General features: G+C 29.4%; 3 protein-coding genes across 8 annotated transcripts; 2 read left to right on the top strand and 1 right to left on the bottom strand.

Annotated features, from left to right (window-relative positions):
* The first annotated feature begins 927 nt into the window (after positions 1-927).
* LOC126838628 (titin) lies at positions 928-6196 on the top strand. Of its 3 annotated transcripts, XM_050573188.1 has the most exons (11): positions 928-1093; positions 2146-2262; positions 2334-2467; positions 2544-3996; positions 4064-4113; positions 4213-4417; positions 4515-4631; positions 4763-4935; positions 4997-5188; positions 5288-5551; positions 5653-6196. In XM_050573188.1, exons 1-11 carry the CDS (start codon positions 1048-1050, stop codon positions 6025-6027), a joined length of 3126 nt encoding a protein of 1041 aa, XP_050429145.1. In that variant the 5' UTR covers positions 928-1047; the 3' UTR covers positions 6028-6196. The 3 variants fall into 3 exon arrangements, with proteins under 3 accessions (XP_050429145.1, XP_050429146.1, XP_050429147.1); XM_050573189.1 differs by lacking the exon at positions 2146-2262 and having other exon boundaries at positions 2316-2467; XM_050573190.1 differs by lacking the exon at positions 2146-2262.
* A 993-nt stretch (positions 6197-7189) lies between these two features.
* Positions 7190-12902, top strand: LOC126838835 (uncharacterized). Of its 4 annotated transcripts, XR_007685734.1 has the most exons (6): positions 7190-7517; positions 8650-8760; positions 9126-9284; positions 9349-9485; positions 11601-11769; positions 11866-12902. XR_007685734.1 is itself a non-coding variant. In XM_050573580.1 (5 exons), the coding sequence occupies exons 1-5, from the start codon at positions 7372-7374 to the stop codon at positions 11868-11870; spliced, it is 558 nt and encodes a 185-aa protein (XP_050429537.1). In that variant the 5' UTR covers positions 7190-7371; the 3' UTR covers positions 11871-12899. The 4 variants fall into 4 exon arrangements, 3 of the variants coding, with proteins under 3 accessions (XP_050429537.1, XP_050429535.1, XP_050429534.1); XM_050573580.1 differs by lacking the exon at positions 11601-11769 and having other exon boundaries at positions 11866-12899; XM_050573578.1 differs by lacking the exon at positions 11866-12902 and having other exon boundaries at positions 11601-11806.
* On the bottom strand, positions 9551-10760 carry LOC126838836 (mpv17-like protein). The gene is made up of 5 exons (XM_050573581.1): positions 10619-10760; positions 10405-10550; positions 10250-10344; positions 10054-10166; positions 9551-9984 (listed from the first exon to the last, which is right to left on the bottom strand). The coding sequence occupies exons 2-5, from the start codon at positions 10531-10533 to the stop codon at positions 9752-9754; spliced, it is 570 nt and encodes a 189-aa protein (XP_050429538.1). The 5' UTR covers positions 10534-10550; positions 10619-10760; the 3' UTR covers positions 9551-9751.
* Positions 12903-13455: the final 553 nt, after the last annotated feature.

Genomic DNA, 13455 nt, shown 5'->3' on the forward strand with positions numbered 1-13455 from the left:
CTCATTATTTAATACTATAATATTCTCAATTTTACCACGGGTATGAAAAATAATCTTTTTTATCTTTTAGGAACGTGATCCATTTCTGTAAAATTATTCAAATACTTACTATTAGTTGAAACTTGAGAGGTACGCGTAAGCCTTCTACATAATATTAAGCACTATGCGGATGGTTTTCAAAGCTTAAACACAGCGCCAAGTGTTACCAAGTATTAACATATTCGGACATGGTAATGTTGTCCAAAATTATTAAAGCAATTTATCATTTTAATTACAAGATAGGAATTAGGTATCTTCATTGTAAATACAGTTTCCAAGTAATTTTGTTGAATTTGAATATCGGTCGTTTTCCATTATCTGTAGACATTTAAATAATAAGGAAACAGCATAAACTATACAGTGCACTAATTATAATATGTACCCTGTAGGGATGTATGTAATAATTTTTAATCTAATTAAACATCGTAAAACACACAGTCCATATTTCTAGACTAAATATTTAAGTATATTTTGTTTTTCGTTAACGGTAAAGATTTTTCCACTATAAAATATATAATACTTCATTTTTTCTGTTGTTCGTTTTAAATAACAGGTATGTGCTTCGCCTTCTGGTCTAATAATAAAAATGGCATCTGCCAGTAATATAATATTTTCATTGTGCGAAATGAAACGAATAAATTATGAATAGACATTCATAAAACCTCAATATAAAAATAACACGTACTATATCGATTTCATAAATACATTTTGACGTTTAAATCATCTCGATTGTGTACCTTATCGATTATAACGATACAACGATAGGTTTGTTTTTCGTCCATATTTTGTCCACTTGTATTGACCGTAAAGTGATGCTCGGTGTTAGAACAGATGACGACACTAAAACGGTTGCCAAAAAAAAAATTAACAAAAATTACTCATTGCCAGCCAGCGGGACTGCAGCAGACGACGGAGAGTTATGCTTAAGCTGTAAGTCGGAACGAACGCGTTAATTTAGTGTCATGTGATGTGCTTTCGGTAGTGAATATTATTTTATTTGGGGGCTCGATGGATCTTAGATGGATATTGATTATCGCCCTACTAGCAGTTAGAGGTAATATTATGTTCTAATTTTATTAAGAGTTATTTTTTTTTTAACAAATATGTAATTGTAGTCGTTTATATGTTTTACGATGACACTATGGTTTGTTATGTAGATATTTGTATTATTATTGTATATACAAGTATCGAATGCTTTTAATTATACACCATTTAAACTTATTGGTAGTTTGGTCGTATGAGATTTGCGGGGGAAGGCGAGTAATATATATTTGGAATATGACTATTAGGTCAAAAATAACATACTAAACATAGTCATGTTCGAACGAATACTTAGCATTCAATTTAAATTATTATTTACAAACTAAGAAACACTGAATTTTCATTGTTTGCAAAGACTAATTATAATTAAAAATTATAATTATAGAATATTTATATTTTATTAAAGAAAAAAATAACAGTAGAATAAAATAGTTACTATTAACTCATAACCGTAATTTATTATTGCTATAATTTTTTTTTTAGAATTATATATACACATTACGGTTGACTGTTTGATCTACTATCAAAGCTAATCTATTAATAATTTTGATAGTTTTTGTTAAAATCAGAAATCACATTTTGTCTTTTATTATTCACTTTTGTGTAATCGTACTTACTATTAAAATAGTCAATAGAATTTCAATTTAAAAAGAAAATTTTGTTTTGTGAAATACTTAAATTTAAGAATTTGTTGAAAAGATAATTTCCTATAAAGTGGAAACGCTTTTTTCCAAACAGTTCTACTGCCTGCGACAGTTCTATTTCGGTAGGGGCATTAGGTTATGTTGTGTATTAATAGTGTACCGACAGAACACAACTGGGACACTCTGGTTGCAATTTTCTATTTTTATATCGTCAGCGGCCGTCTGGGATTTTAAGTACCCCCGCTCAATTTTTATTCCCAGTAAATTTATTAGTTCTATAAAAAGTAGTGTAAAACCATAATAACATGTACCGATTTTGAATATTGTCATTAAATGTCATGGGTTGTTTCGTGTTCGTCGAGCAAAAATAATTTATGCCTTTTACATAGAGTTATACACACAGTAAATGATTTTGGTTTAGATACATTTTGTGAAACTTTTGCCAGCGTACCACCGGCGTCTGTAGTTCCATCAGAAGTGGACTGTCAGCAATACGTAGAGAAAGCCATCAAAGAATTAGTTACTTCAGAACCTATTGGTAGTTAGATACTTTAACTTGTCTATATGTCAAAACGTATTATACCTATTTAGGAAATGTGTCGTATTCAGGAAGTACGGGACACCATAACACTAAAGATGAAAGCTCCGCAAATGGAAGCCCTCCAAATGATGATGTTGAGGGCCCGAGTGTTAAAGATGGTAATTTTGAGGATGATAGCAGACCGAGTGCGTCGCCCGAGCCGGTAAAATATAATTTGAAAATTAATTTGAAAGCAACAAAAAATTAATTAATTATGTTGATGAATAATTGTTTTCCAGGAAAACATTGAAGAAAAAGGAGAATCACCAAGAAAGGAAATAAGTATAGAAGAAGTCGCTAATGTAATTAATGAACAAAATGACGTAAATAGGATTGATGAAATTCAGCCAGATGCAATTGCCGAAACTCCAGATACTGATAAGGCTGATGAAGATACTGAAGATGAAATAAGTGTTGAGGAAGAAACTGCGACTGAAAACAAAACTAATACGGAAGAAAACGATGTAGAAGAAGCCAATACGGAAGAAAACGATGTAAAAGAAGCCAATACGGAAGAAAACGATCTGGAAGAAACCATATCAATCATTATAGATGAGAATTTGGTTAAAGATAACGCTGATATTTTAATTGATGTCAAAGACTTCAATAAAGAAGATAATATCAAAATATCTGAACCCGAAAATTCTAAAGCGGATAACGAAAAAATAAATATTGACGAAGAAATAATTAAAAAGAAAAATGTTCCAGTTCAAACACAAACATTCAAGGGAACGAAAAAGAGGAATCCAAAATATTGGAAGTTTGATCCCGATGAATTTCCGCTTGAAGAAGAAACAGTTCAAGTAACGGAAAAAAAAAGAAAGAAAAACCCTAAATATTGGAAGTTTGATCCTGACGAAGACGAATTAGTTAGTGATAAGGGTGAAACAACAACAGCACAAACTAAAGATGAAACATTGATTACCGATAAAACAACCTATCCTGTATTTAAAGGGACAAAAAAGAGGAATCCAAAATATTGGAAGTTTGATCCCGATGAATTTCCTCTTGAAGAAGAAACGGTAAAAGTATCCGAAAAGAAAAGAAAGAGAAACCCCAAGTATTGGAAATTTGACCCTGATGAAGAGGAGTCTACTGATGAAAAAAGTACAGTTAAGGCCACCAATGTCAACAAAGAAACGAAATCTACCAAAAAATCGACTGAGCCTGTGTTTAAAGGAACAAAAAAAAGGAACCCTAAGTATTGGAAGTTTGATCCTGAGGAATTTCCACAAGAAGAAGAAATTAAAGTAGAACCAGTCAAAAAAGGAAAACGTAATCCTAAATTCTGGAAATTTGATCCCGACGAAAACCCTGAGGGAAAAGAACCAGAAAAAGATTTCAAAGTCAAAGTAGACACTAAAGAAAACAAGTACTCGAAGGTTGAAAAATCAAAATTAAAACTGTCAAAGGAAGAACAAATAGTGATAGAAACAAAGAAAAAGAATAAATATTGGAAGACCGAAGAAACAGAAGAAGAAGTACTTGAAAAAGGAATAAGAGATGAATCGAAAAAAGAAGAACATTATAGTAAAACAGATGATAAACCTGAAGAATCGAATCAAGCAAAATTAATAGATAGTATGTACTGGAAAATTGAAGATGAAAAACCAATAAAAAGAGAATCTAGAGAAGCAGTTAAACCAAAAGAAAAATCAGAAAAAAAATTAGAGAGTATTAAAAAAATTAAAGGTAAGCTTGTCTGAAAATATTCATTAAAAATATATATGTACTTATTTAAACTATTTTATGTATTTAGTCGAAGTACAAATTGAAGATGATGTAGAACCAGAGGACGACTTAACGATGGTAAAGAAGAACATGTATTGTTATACATTTTAACTATAATTATTATTAATAATTCTCGTTAATATAGTAATTTATTTATGAAAATTTCGATCCGCTTAGGACGAAGTATTGCCAAAGAACTTACGGAATAAAAGTCATATAAAAAAAACATTGAAAATTGGCGAAGACACTGCACAACATGATGGATTTTTATCAAAAGTTGTAGATACGACATTGAAAGAATTAAAGAAAGTATACGAAGTCGCTATCAAACCTTTAGAAACAACTTTTAAGTATAAAGATTTGAGTAACCGTCATTTTGGAGGTATGATTATGAAATAAGAACAATTAATATCTGTGTTTGCTGTACTCAATTAGTAATAATTATAAAAATTTAATATTTAATAACTAATTTTGTTTAGAACCAGAAATATTTTCAAAACCATTGGTACTTTTTATGGGCCCTTGGAGTGGGGGCAAATCATCTATCATAAACTATCTACTAGACATTGAGTATTCTCAATTTTCATTAAGAACTGGTGAGATTATTAATTTACTACGACAAGTCTATGACGTTTGCTAATAAATAAATAAATGTGTACAATTGAGTTTTTAATTCTCACGAAAGAGATTATTTTTGTATAATCTATTTTTAATTATGTTTTTTTAGGAGCGGAACCGTCTCCGGCATATTTCAATATTTTGATGTACAGTAATCGAGAAGCGATTCTAGACGGGACTCAATTGGCAGCTGATTGGACGTTTTCTGGTCTTCAAAAATTTGGTCAAGGCCTCTTGGATAGACTACGCGGACTTAAACTACCTCATCCCTTATTGGAAAAGGTACTTTCACCATTAACATTTTGACGTTTAAGTTTAAACTTGAGTTAAATTTACGTTACAGGTGAATATCGTAGAGATCCCAGGAATTATGGAAATGCGCAAGTACGTAGATCGTGTGTTTCCATTCAACGACGTTTGTCAATGGTTCATCGATAGGGCAGACGTCATTTTTCTAGTATACGACCCGGCAAAACTGGACGTGGGCCCAGAGACGGAAGCAATTTTAGACCAGCTAAAGGGTAGAGAATACCAGGTATGCCGGTCGTTCTTCAAAAAGCTTTGACTTATTAAAAAAAAAACTTTTCGGTATTAAATTCGGCAAATTTTTGTACGTGAATTGTATTTAATACAGACAAGGATAATATTAAACAAAGCGGACAAGATTCGCGCCGAAGAATTAATGCGCATCCAAGGCACGCTCATTTGGAATATAAGTCCATTGATGTCCAGTGCAGAACCGCCCACAATTTACTCAGTGTCCTTGTGGTCCAACCCCTACGAAACGGGATCTCCGGCCAAGTTGTTGCACTCACAGGAACTGGCGTTCTTGAGAGATATTCGTTCGGCCATTGACAAGCGCGTGGAAAACAAAATCGCCAGTGCCAGACGATTCGCGGTGAGTATAATTATTATTTGACAAAACTTTAACGAAATTAGAAACGTTTCTCGAAATGAATTTTAACGGTGGCATATATTTTTTTTTTTATACATAAATAGGTCCGGGTAAGAAATCACGCTAAAATGGTCGACTGTTATCTGACTACCTACTACAATCACAAGTCAATCTTCGGTAACAAGAAGACTGTCAGCGATGACATCATCGAACACCCGCAAAACTATCACATTTACGAAGGGCTCAGTACGTTGACAAACATCTCCAGATACGACTTGCCCGACCCGGACGTGTACAGGGACTTTTTCCGCCTGAACCCGGTTTACGAATTCAAGAGACTGTCGGAGACGTGCACGTACTTCCGAGGATGTCCGATCAACAAGTTGGACATGGCCATCGCATACGACTTGCCCGACCTGATCGGTCAGTACAAAAGACAAGAAGAAGAACTTGTGATGGCTGTCGAAAACGCACCGTGAACACTTGTGTTCGGGACACAATAATATCATTAATTGAAACCTTGCATTATATTTATAGGCATTGTATAAATTATAATGTATAATTTATTTTATTATCAAGTCATTGTTTTACCAATATTTGTTTTCGCGTAGACTGGTTTTTGATTTATATTAAATTGTTAGTTACCTATATGTATACTGCTGTGAACCAACAAAGACCAAAAATCTTGTTGATGTTTATAAAAAAATATATAAATCCAAAATACGAAAAAATCGGACACAATAAAAACTATACGGATTAATGAAATATCATTGAATGCAAATAATTGTATACATTTATAGTTTATTTAAAATCAATGATATTTACATAAAACGTACAAGTATATTGATCGGTGGGTACTGGGTAGTCAAGAAGTTTTAACTGGTTTATCATAACTTTTGAGATGCAAAATACCAGAAAAGGACTAAGTATAGAATATAAGACATCAGGGAGTTAACCGGATTCTACAGTCAACAAGAAACTACAATCAAAAATCAATTACAAAACTATCAGCGCAAGCGTCTCTATATGATTTTATTTATAAAAAAAATAATTTGGTATTCAAACTAATAATTATTTTTTATTATTTAATGATTAATAAAATGTTTAAAAATTTAATAACTATTTTCAAAGGGGTTAATTTAGTGAGAATCGTGTGCCCGAGTAAATAATTATTCGACAGTGTTAAAATAATATAATGTGTTATACAGTGTAGTTCAGGAAGATTTGATAAATGCTATAATTTTTTATAAATGCATATTTGCACATTTTGATTTTTTTTTAAATAATTTATTAGATTATAGGCTGCAAATATTTAATAATAAATTTTAAAAAACCAGTTATAAATTATAATAATTGAAATGATGAATTTTATTTTTTGCTCGGAGGAAAAATTACAAACAAAGAATAAAAATAGAATTATTATAAGAAGTCATTTCATTTAGAAAAAATATTCTATTAACTACTCCATTGTTTTTACATAGAATTGCATTCTGTGTTTGCGCGTGTAGTGTCATCACTGTATTATGATAATTTTCATTTCGAATTTGTCAGTAACTCTTAAATGGCGGGTATTTGTTATCATAAATTAAAAATAACTGATAACAATGTGCAATGTGTGATAATAAATCTAAAGTAAATAAATAATAATAATTGTCTTAGCTCTTAGCTGATTTTAATGAGTATACATCTTGATTCTTGTTTGAACATTAACGTCTATTTAATTTTAATTTTATAACAATGTAGTAATATTGTTCACTAAACTTATAATTACAAATACACTAATCATTTTACTTTATTGTTCAGTGAAATAAATTAATTTTACCATGTACGAATTGGTAACGCAAATATTAGAATGCATAGACTTTATATCGAACACCATGAAGAACGAATTAGCAGAAATATTTGAAACCTGGAATCAATGTTCAAGAGTGTTTGCTGGCGTCGTAGAAAAAATTAAAGTTGCTCGGAGGTGAATAATTATACTCTATTATTAACTATTGTTTAAGAAAATATTTTCTAAAAAGTAAGATATTGTTATAACTGAAAAAAAGCCAGCACAGTGGGGTTGAGGAATAGTGAGGATAGAACATGGTTATATCTTTGTAGCCACAGGACTGTAGGAATTATTATAACTACAAGTGATAAAATTACTTTTTAAAAAAACGCTTTGATGCATATCTATAGATGATAGAAATATTAAATAGTTATCAAAAAGCATTGTAATGACAATAACGTGTTTTTAACTGAATTTTTAGTATTTTGTTAGGTATGATTTGGGTTAACTTAATACATTTAGGATGTATCTATGTCTTTGTTTATGTGGTGACGTTTCATACCCATTGCAGAGTCCATCTTCAAAGCGATAGACACCGTTTCACTACCGCGACTGTACTCATAACTATAAACAGCACATAAACAAAGACATACGCACATCCAAAAAATTGTCAAGTTAATATTTTAATCTTTTTTAAGTTTAACTTATTTAGAATTTAAGTTGGTCTGTCTTTGGTAAGTTATCACCGTATTTACCTATGTATTATAACCAACAATATAATAAAAATATTTTTCAGTTACCTGGGGGGCTATTCATGAATTTTTATAGAATTCGACAAGATATTGTCACCATGTTATGTAATTGTCACCAACTCAATATTTATTTGGTAATTTTTGTTTAACATTGAAAGTCCAGTTTTCTTGTTTAGGTACTAAAATATACTACAATACACTACAATATACAATATACTATAATATACAATAAAGCAATAACCTGCCAACTCAAAATGCACCACCAAAATAATTTGTTTTTAAAAACAGATAACAAAAAACATAATTCTTATAAATATTGTCCATTCCTGTATCAATCAAAATTTACTGTATTTATTAAAATACTTAAAACATACTATTTTTATTAAAACATATTATTTTAAATAAATAATTTCAACTGAAATATATCTGTGAAAAAAAATGTCTCAAAAAGTCATAAATTAAAAATTACTTCTAAAAAAATGTTTTATAATTTGTTATATTTGTATTATGTTTATCTATAGAAACTTTTTTGTAAATAAACTTAACATTTATTTATAAAAGATTTTTTTTTGTAGAGCACCGTTAGATACAGACTTGTTAAATGAATTTCCAGACATCAGGACAAAAGTTGCAACGAAACTTGTTGGATTAGAAACAGAACAACTTGGTATCTTGGAAATATGTTTGTAAGTATTTGTTGTTCAATTCTAAGAATCAAGTTACCTTTTTTACCTGGAATCTAGCTATAAATACATAGCTAAACTTCATAAGCTCGTAAAATATAGTGTTTCTCACTCTAAGTCTAAAAATAATGTATGTTATTAATTTTAATTATTTAAACGAGTTGTATTGACCCCACAAACAGTAGATCACTAATTAATTCATTAAAATAAATAAAACGATAAATACTATAAAGGAAATAAGTTAAAATAAATGTTTTACCAATATACATACTCACCTATATACACCTATGTTACCTATATACATATTTTTAACTGTGTACATACCAAGTTCTTCTATTTGTTAAATGATTGCTTAATATATATTTTAGGAAACGTTTTTCTCGTATAAACGAGTGTCTAAAAAATAAACTGGATAGAATCAACAATAAACTTGAGAAAATATCATTTAAAAATCACATGGAACTGAAGCATACTATACACGAACATGCACTATGGATAGAAGATTGCTGGTCATGTTTTCACGTCTTGTAATTACCAAATTATTTAATGAAATTATATTATTTTGGTAAAAAATCAAATTTATATTTTCAGCTATATGCAGTTACAATTTGCAATGATGTCCTTAAAACCTTCGGATGAAGAATCTGCAGGAAAGTTAGTCGAAGCTATAATACAAAACGAGCAAGATAAATACACTATTGGCAGAGCAAAAATGTACTTGCACAGCTGTAAGAGTTTGTTAAAGTTTTTGGAAAATCAAAGTAAAATTAAAATTACACAGGGGCATAATTAATGTCTTATAAATATATGTTTATATTTGTGTCATCTATAAAAAGTGTAAATATAATTTATTGTCGGTGCTGTTTCAATAATTCTTATCTTGTTAATACTTCAAAAACACGGTAATACGCTTAAAACTAAATATATAAACACACAATGCCGTATGAGACTTTGACGCATTAAATAAAACTTGTTAACCTTTGTGCGATATTAATTATTGCTGCACTTCTTTTACAGTGTTGTAATCGTTTCTTTTGATCCAGCATAACATATTTATCCATATGAACGAGCATGTTCCCACATAAATGACTCTAGCCGGTGGTGGGACTAACATGAAATTTATAGCTTGTGCAGGCAACCAAAAGACACAGCTTGTTTTGAACGTCGGAATGAACTTTTGTCGACATTCTTCTAATAGATTGCTTTTACCCTCCATAAGACTCATGCCTGTAATAATTAAATTTGAAATAAAAGTAGTGTAGTCGTGAGGGAGGGTGTGTTATACCTGATACTTACTAACATAAAAAATTACATAAAGCGGTGGAGTCATAAGGAACTGATCTAAGAGCATTTTTTTAACAATGATTTTTGGCGCAGTACCCACAAAAGCTTTATCTAACCACTTGTACCTGTAAAAATAAATAATTGTAGTACTTTGTTTTGATAACTGTGTCTTAAGTGTGTATATTAATTGTTTAATTTTTTTTTTTACCAAAAATAGAGTATGTTTGGACTAATCAAAGTGCCAATTACGGCGTAATGTCCCAAAACTTCTTTATCTATTGGCTCTGGAGGCTCAGTTTTATTCTAAAATAATATGAAATAATAAAATGTGCACTTTAATAACTATTAATTCGTATACTAAACCAGTATCCGCTTAGTTATTATTTGTTGCGATAATTCGGCTCCAACACACATTGTCCCATACACTGTTGAATTAGCCAACATTGGATGTTTCCGAAATGTTTCTTTAATTACCATTACTAATCTTGACATCTTATAAATTATTTACACTGAAAAAAAAAGTATACTAAAATGAAGACAAAGTTATTTTAATGATGCCTTGAATTGGTTTGTTTACCTGACGATTTATAGAGAAATATTTGTATCGATTTTTTATATTGTATGTATTATGTAAATTCCAAGTTATTTGTACGTTACACCACCGTCACTATTATGTTCACTGGTTCATTTGATAGTGTTGTACCGGTTGTAGTGTGTATTTGAAAATCCCCCCACGTTTTTTATTGGTTTCATTTACACGTGATACTTATACGCCGACAGTGTTAATTTCGAGGCCATTACATATATATTCTACACGAATTAATTCATAATTCATCGTTCATTATGAATTACTATTAAATCACTACACATGTTAGCTAACTATTAGACACACGTACATTGTACGACCATTACAATTGTTGATATTTATTGTGTAATAATTAATTTTAAAAACGGAATATTTTGTTTGAAATGTAATCAATTAACTCGAATACTATTTTGGTATGTTTTAATATAACGAGTTCTCTATGTTAGTGAGTTTTTCAAATACCTTTTCCGACAATCTATTAGTATTGTTGACAATAGTTTTCGAATTTTTTTTTTAATTGGAATCAATCGAATATTGACTTAATGAATGCTGGTAAACTTTGAAAAACATGTTTTTTTAACACAATACGATTATTAATTTGATTCCTAAATGTTCTTTATTTGCTGAATTCAAGCTGCTAAGTGTTTTGACATTCAAGCGGTACCTATTCAAATTTGGAAAACTATAAAAACAAAAAAAATAGTGTGGTATTTCTTTCGAGTTGTAAAGATCTGTTAAATAAGCAGAGCCCATAGCGGTTACAGGCGGTATAGTTTTTTTTAAAAAATTATTTCAGTAAAGTTATATTAAAAAAAATAGTATTGCATGGGCGATATGTATTAAAAACTAAATTATCTGTTTTAAGTATTTCGGTGTCAAACATATTTTATAATTTAGATTATTTGTTAACTTGCTGATTTGGTTTGACCTTTTAAATGTAAAACCGTTTTATAATATCAAACATCCTTTGTAGGGGACAGATTGATTTGACATGGTTAATAGTTATTAGTATCCCACGCTCTGGAATATATTGTTTTATTAGGACACGAAAATTACAATAGGAAACATCAGTACAAAGTATGAAACCATACAGGCGGAAATAGGGGAGACTTGTATTTTTTGTAACACTTTAAAGATATTTGGTGAGCAATAAAAAAAAGAAATTCAAATAGTTTTGTGTGAATATTTTGTTGTTTACCTTTACTTTTATAAAAAAATTCGTTCTTTCCGTTTCCCAGATTAAAAATATTGTGGACTCAAAAATACTGTCCAGAAAGGAGCAGATGACGGATTCTTTGAATAAGTCAAAGCCAGATTTATAGTTTTAGTAATACTATTGTTTGTGATATTTATTTTAAGACAGTATCAATATAAATATTATAACTACATACATAAAGTATTGTAAATATATACTGCTTTTCATTGTAATTAGTTTAAGGTTATTGATTCTATTATAAAGACCCGATACATTACAAATAACAAATTACAATTTATTGTAATTAGGTACAAATAAATCGTGACTGATTGAAATAATATTTTGACTACACTTGATAGTGGACTTCTTAAGGGGGCTCCATACAGACCACTTTTAAGGAATTTTTGTAATGGCAATATTTAAGAAAAAAATTATTTAATTTAATTTCGACCATGTCAATTAATTTACCGGTTAATTTGTATAAGCTTTATGGAATTATTTTTAATTAAAATAATTTTGTCTATGAATAAAAGCCATTTTAGTTAATATAATAGTACATTTTTTGTCCATCGCACAGGCCGAACCAGTAATCCGATGAGTAATCTGAAAACAGATTTGAATTTGTCATGAACTTTACTTGAGATCAGCCGAGGTACTTTTTTGATATCAAATTCCTACAACGTATAAAACACGTTTGAATATTTTTGTTAAATTTCAAATTGGGAAAGGGTTAAAATGAAAAATTGAAAAAAGTTCCTCGGCCGATCTCAAGTAAACTTTATGGCAAATTCAAATCTGTTTTTAGATTGCTTATCGGATCACTGGTTCGGCCTGTGCGATGGACAAAAAATGATGTGTTTTGACTGAAAAAAGGTCTGTATGGAGCCCCCTTAAAATCAAATTTTTAAAAAACAAAAAAAGATATTACCATTTTTATTTTTTATAGTGATCAATTTAAATTAATTAAATTGTTTAAAATGAAATATAAAATATTCCATGAGAAATTTAGTTTTAAAAACAAAACTAAAATAATACATTTTAACTATTTTTAACAAACTATGCTACTTTAATGTTTTTTTTTCTATCCTTGTAAATTGTTTATTTTTATAATCAACAATATAAAGAGGTAGCCAGGGAAAACATTTAAAAAGTAGATTGGCAACATTTGTTTTCTCTCGCAATAGATATATTTTTCATAATAGTTTAGAATTAAGTCAATTATTATTTATTATTCAATGAAATGAGTTTAAATCTCCTCAATAACCAATCATTATTCTTAAATAATCTTAACGTAAAGCAAATTTCCAAACATTTAAATACATTTTATTATGAGAACCAACAAAACTCGTTTAAAAAATTTGACTTCCAAAAAATATTAAAAATATTATATACTATATAAACTTGTGTAAATTACTTGGAATATAAAAATAATTAACCTGAACATTTTTTGATTAAAAAAGAACATAAATATATATATTTAATATATTTGTATAATACATTTTCTCCAGGTCGATATTTTGTGTTAAAAGTGTACAAGATGTCGTTAAGTAGCTAATAAGTACAATATCAAGTTTTGAAATTATAATATAGTATATTATTAATTGAAAAACTAAGTGAATTTATAATTTTTAAT

The sequence above is a fragment of the Adelges cooleyi genome, unplaced genomic scaffold (genome assembly GCF_023614345.1).
Source record: "Adelges cooleyi isolate 19-005CV unplaced genomic scaffold, UGA_ACOO_1.1 ACOO_flye_CR_arks_rails_tigmint_CR_PRNA_30, whole genome shotgun sequence".
Classification (NCBI taxonomy): Eukaryota; Metazoa; Arthropoda; class Insecta; order Hemiptera; family Adelgidae; genus Adelges; species Adelges cooleyi.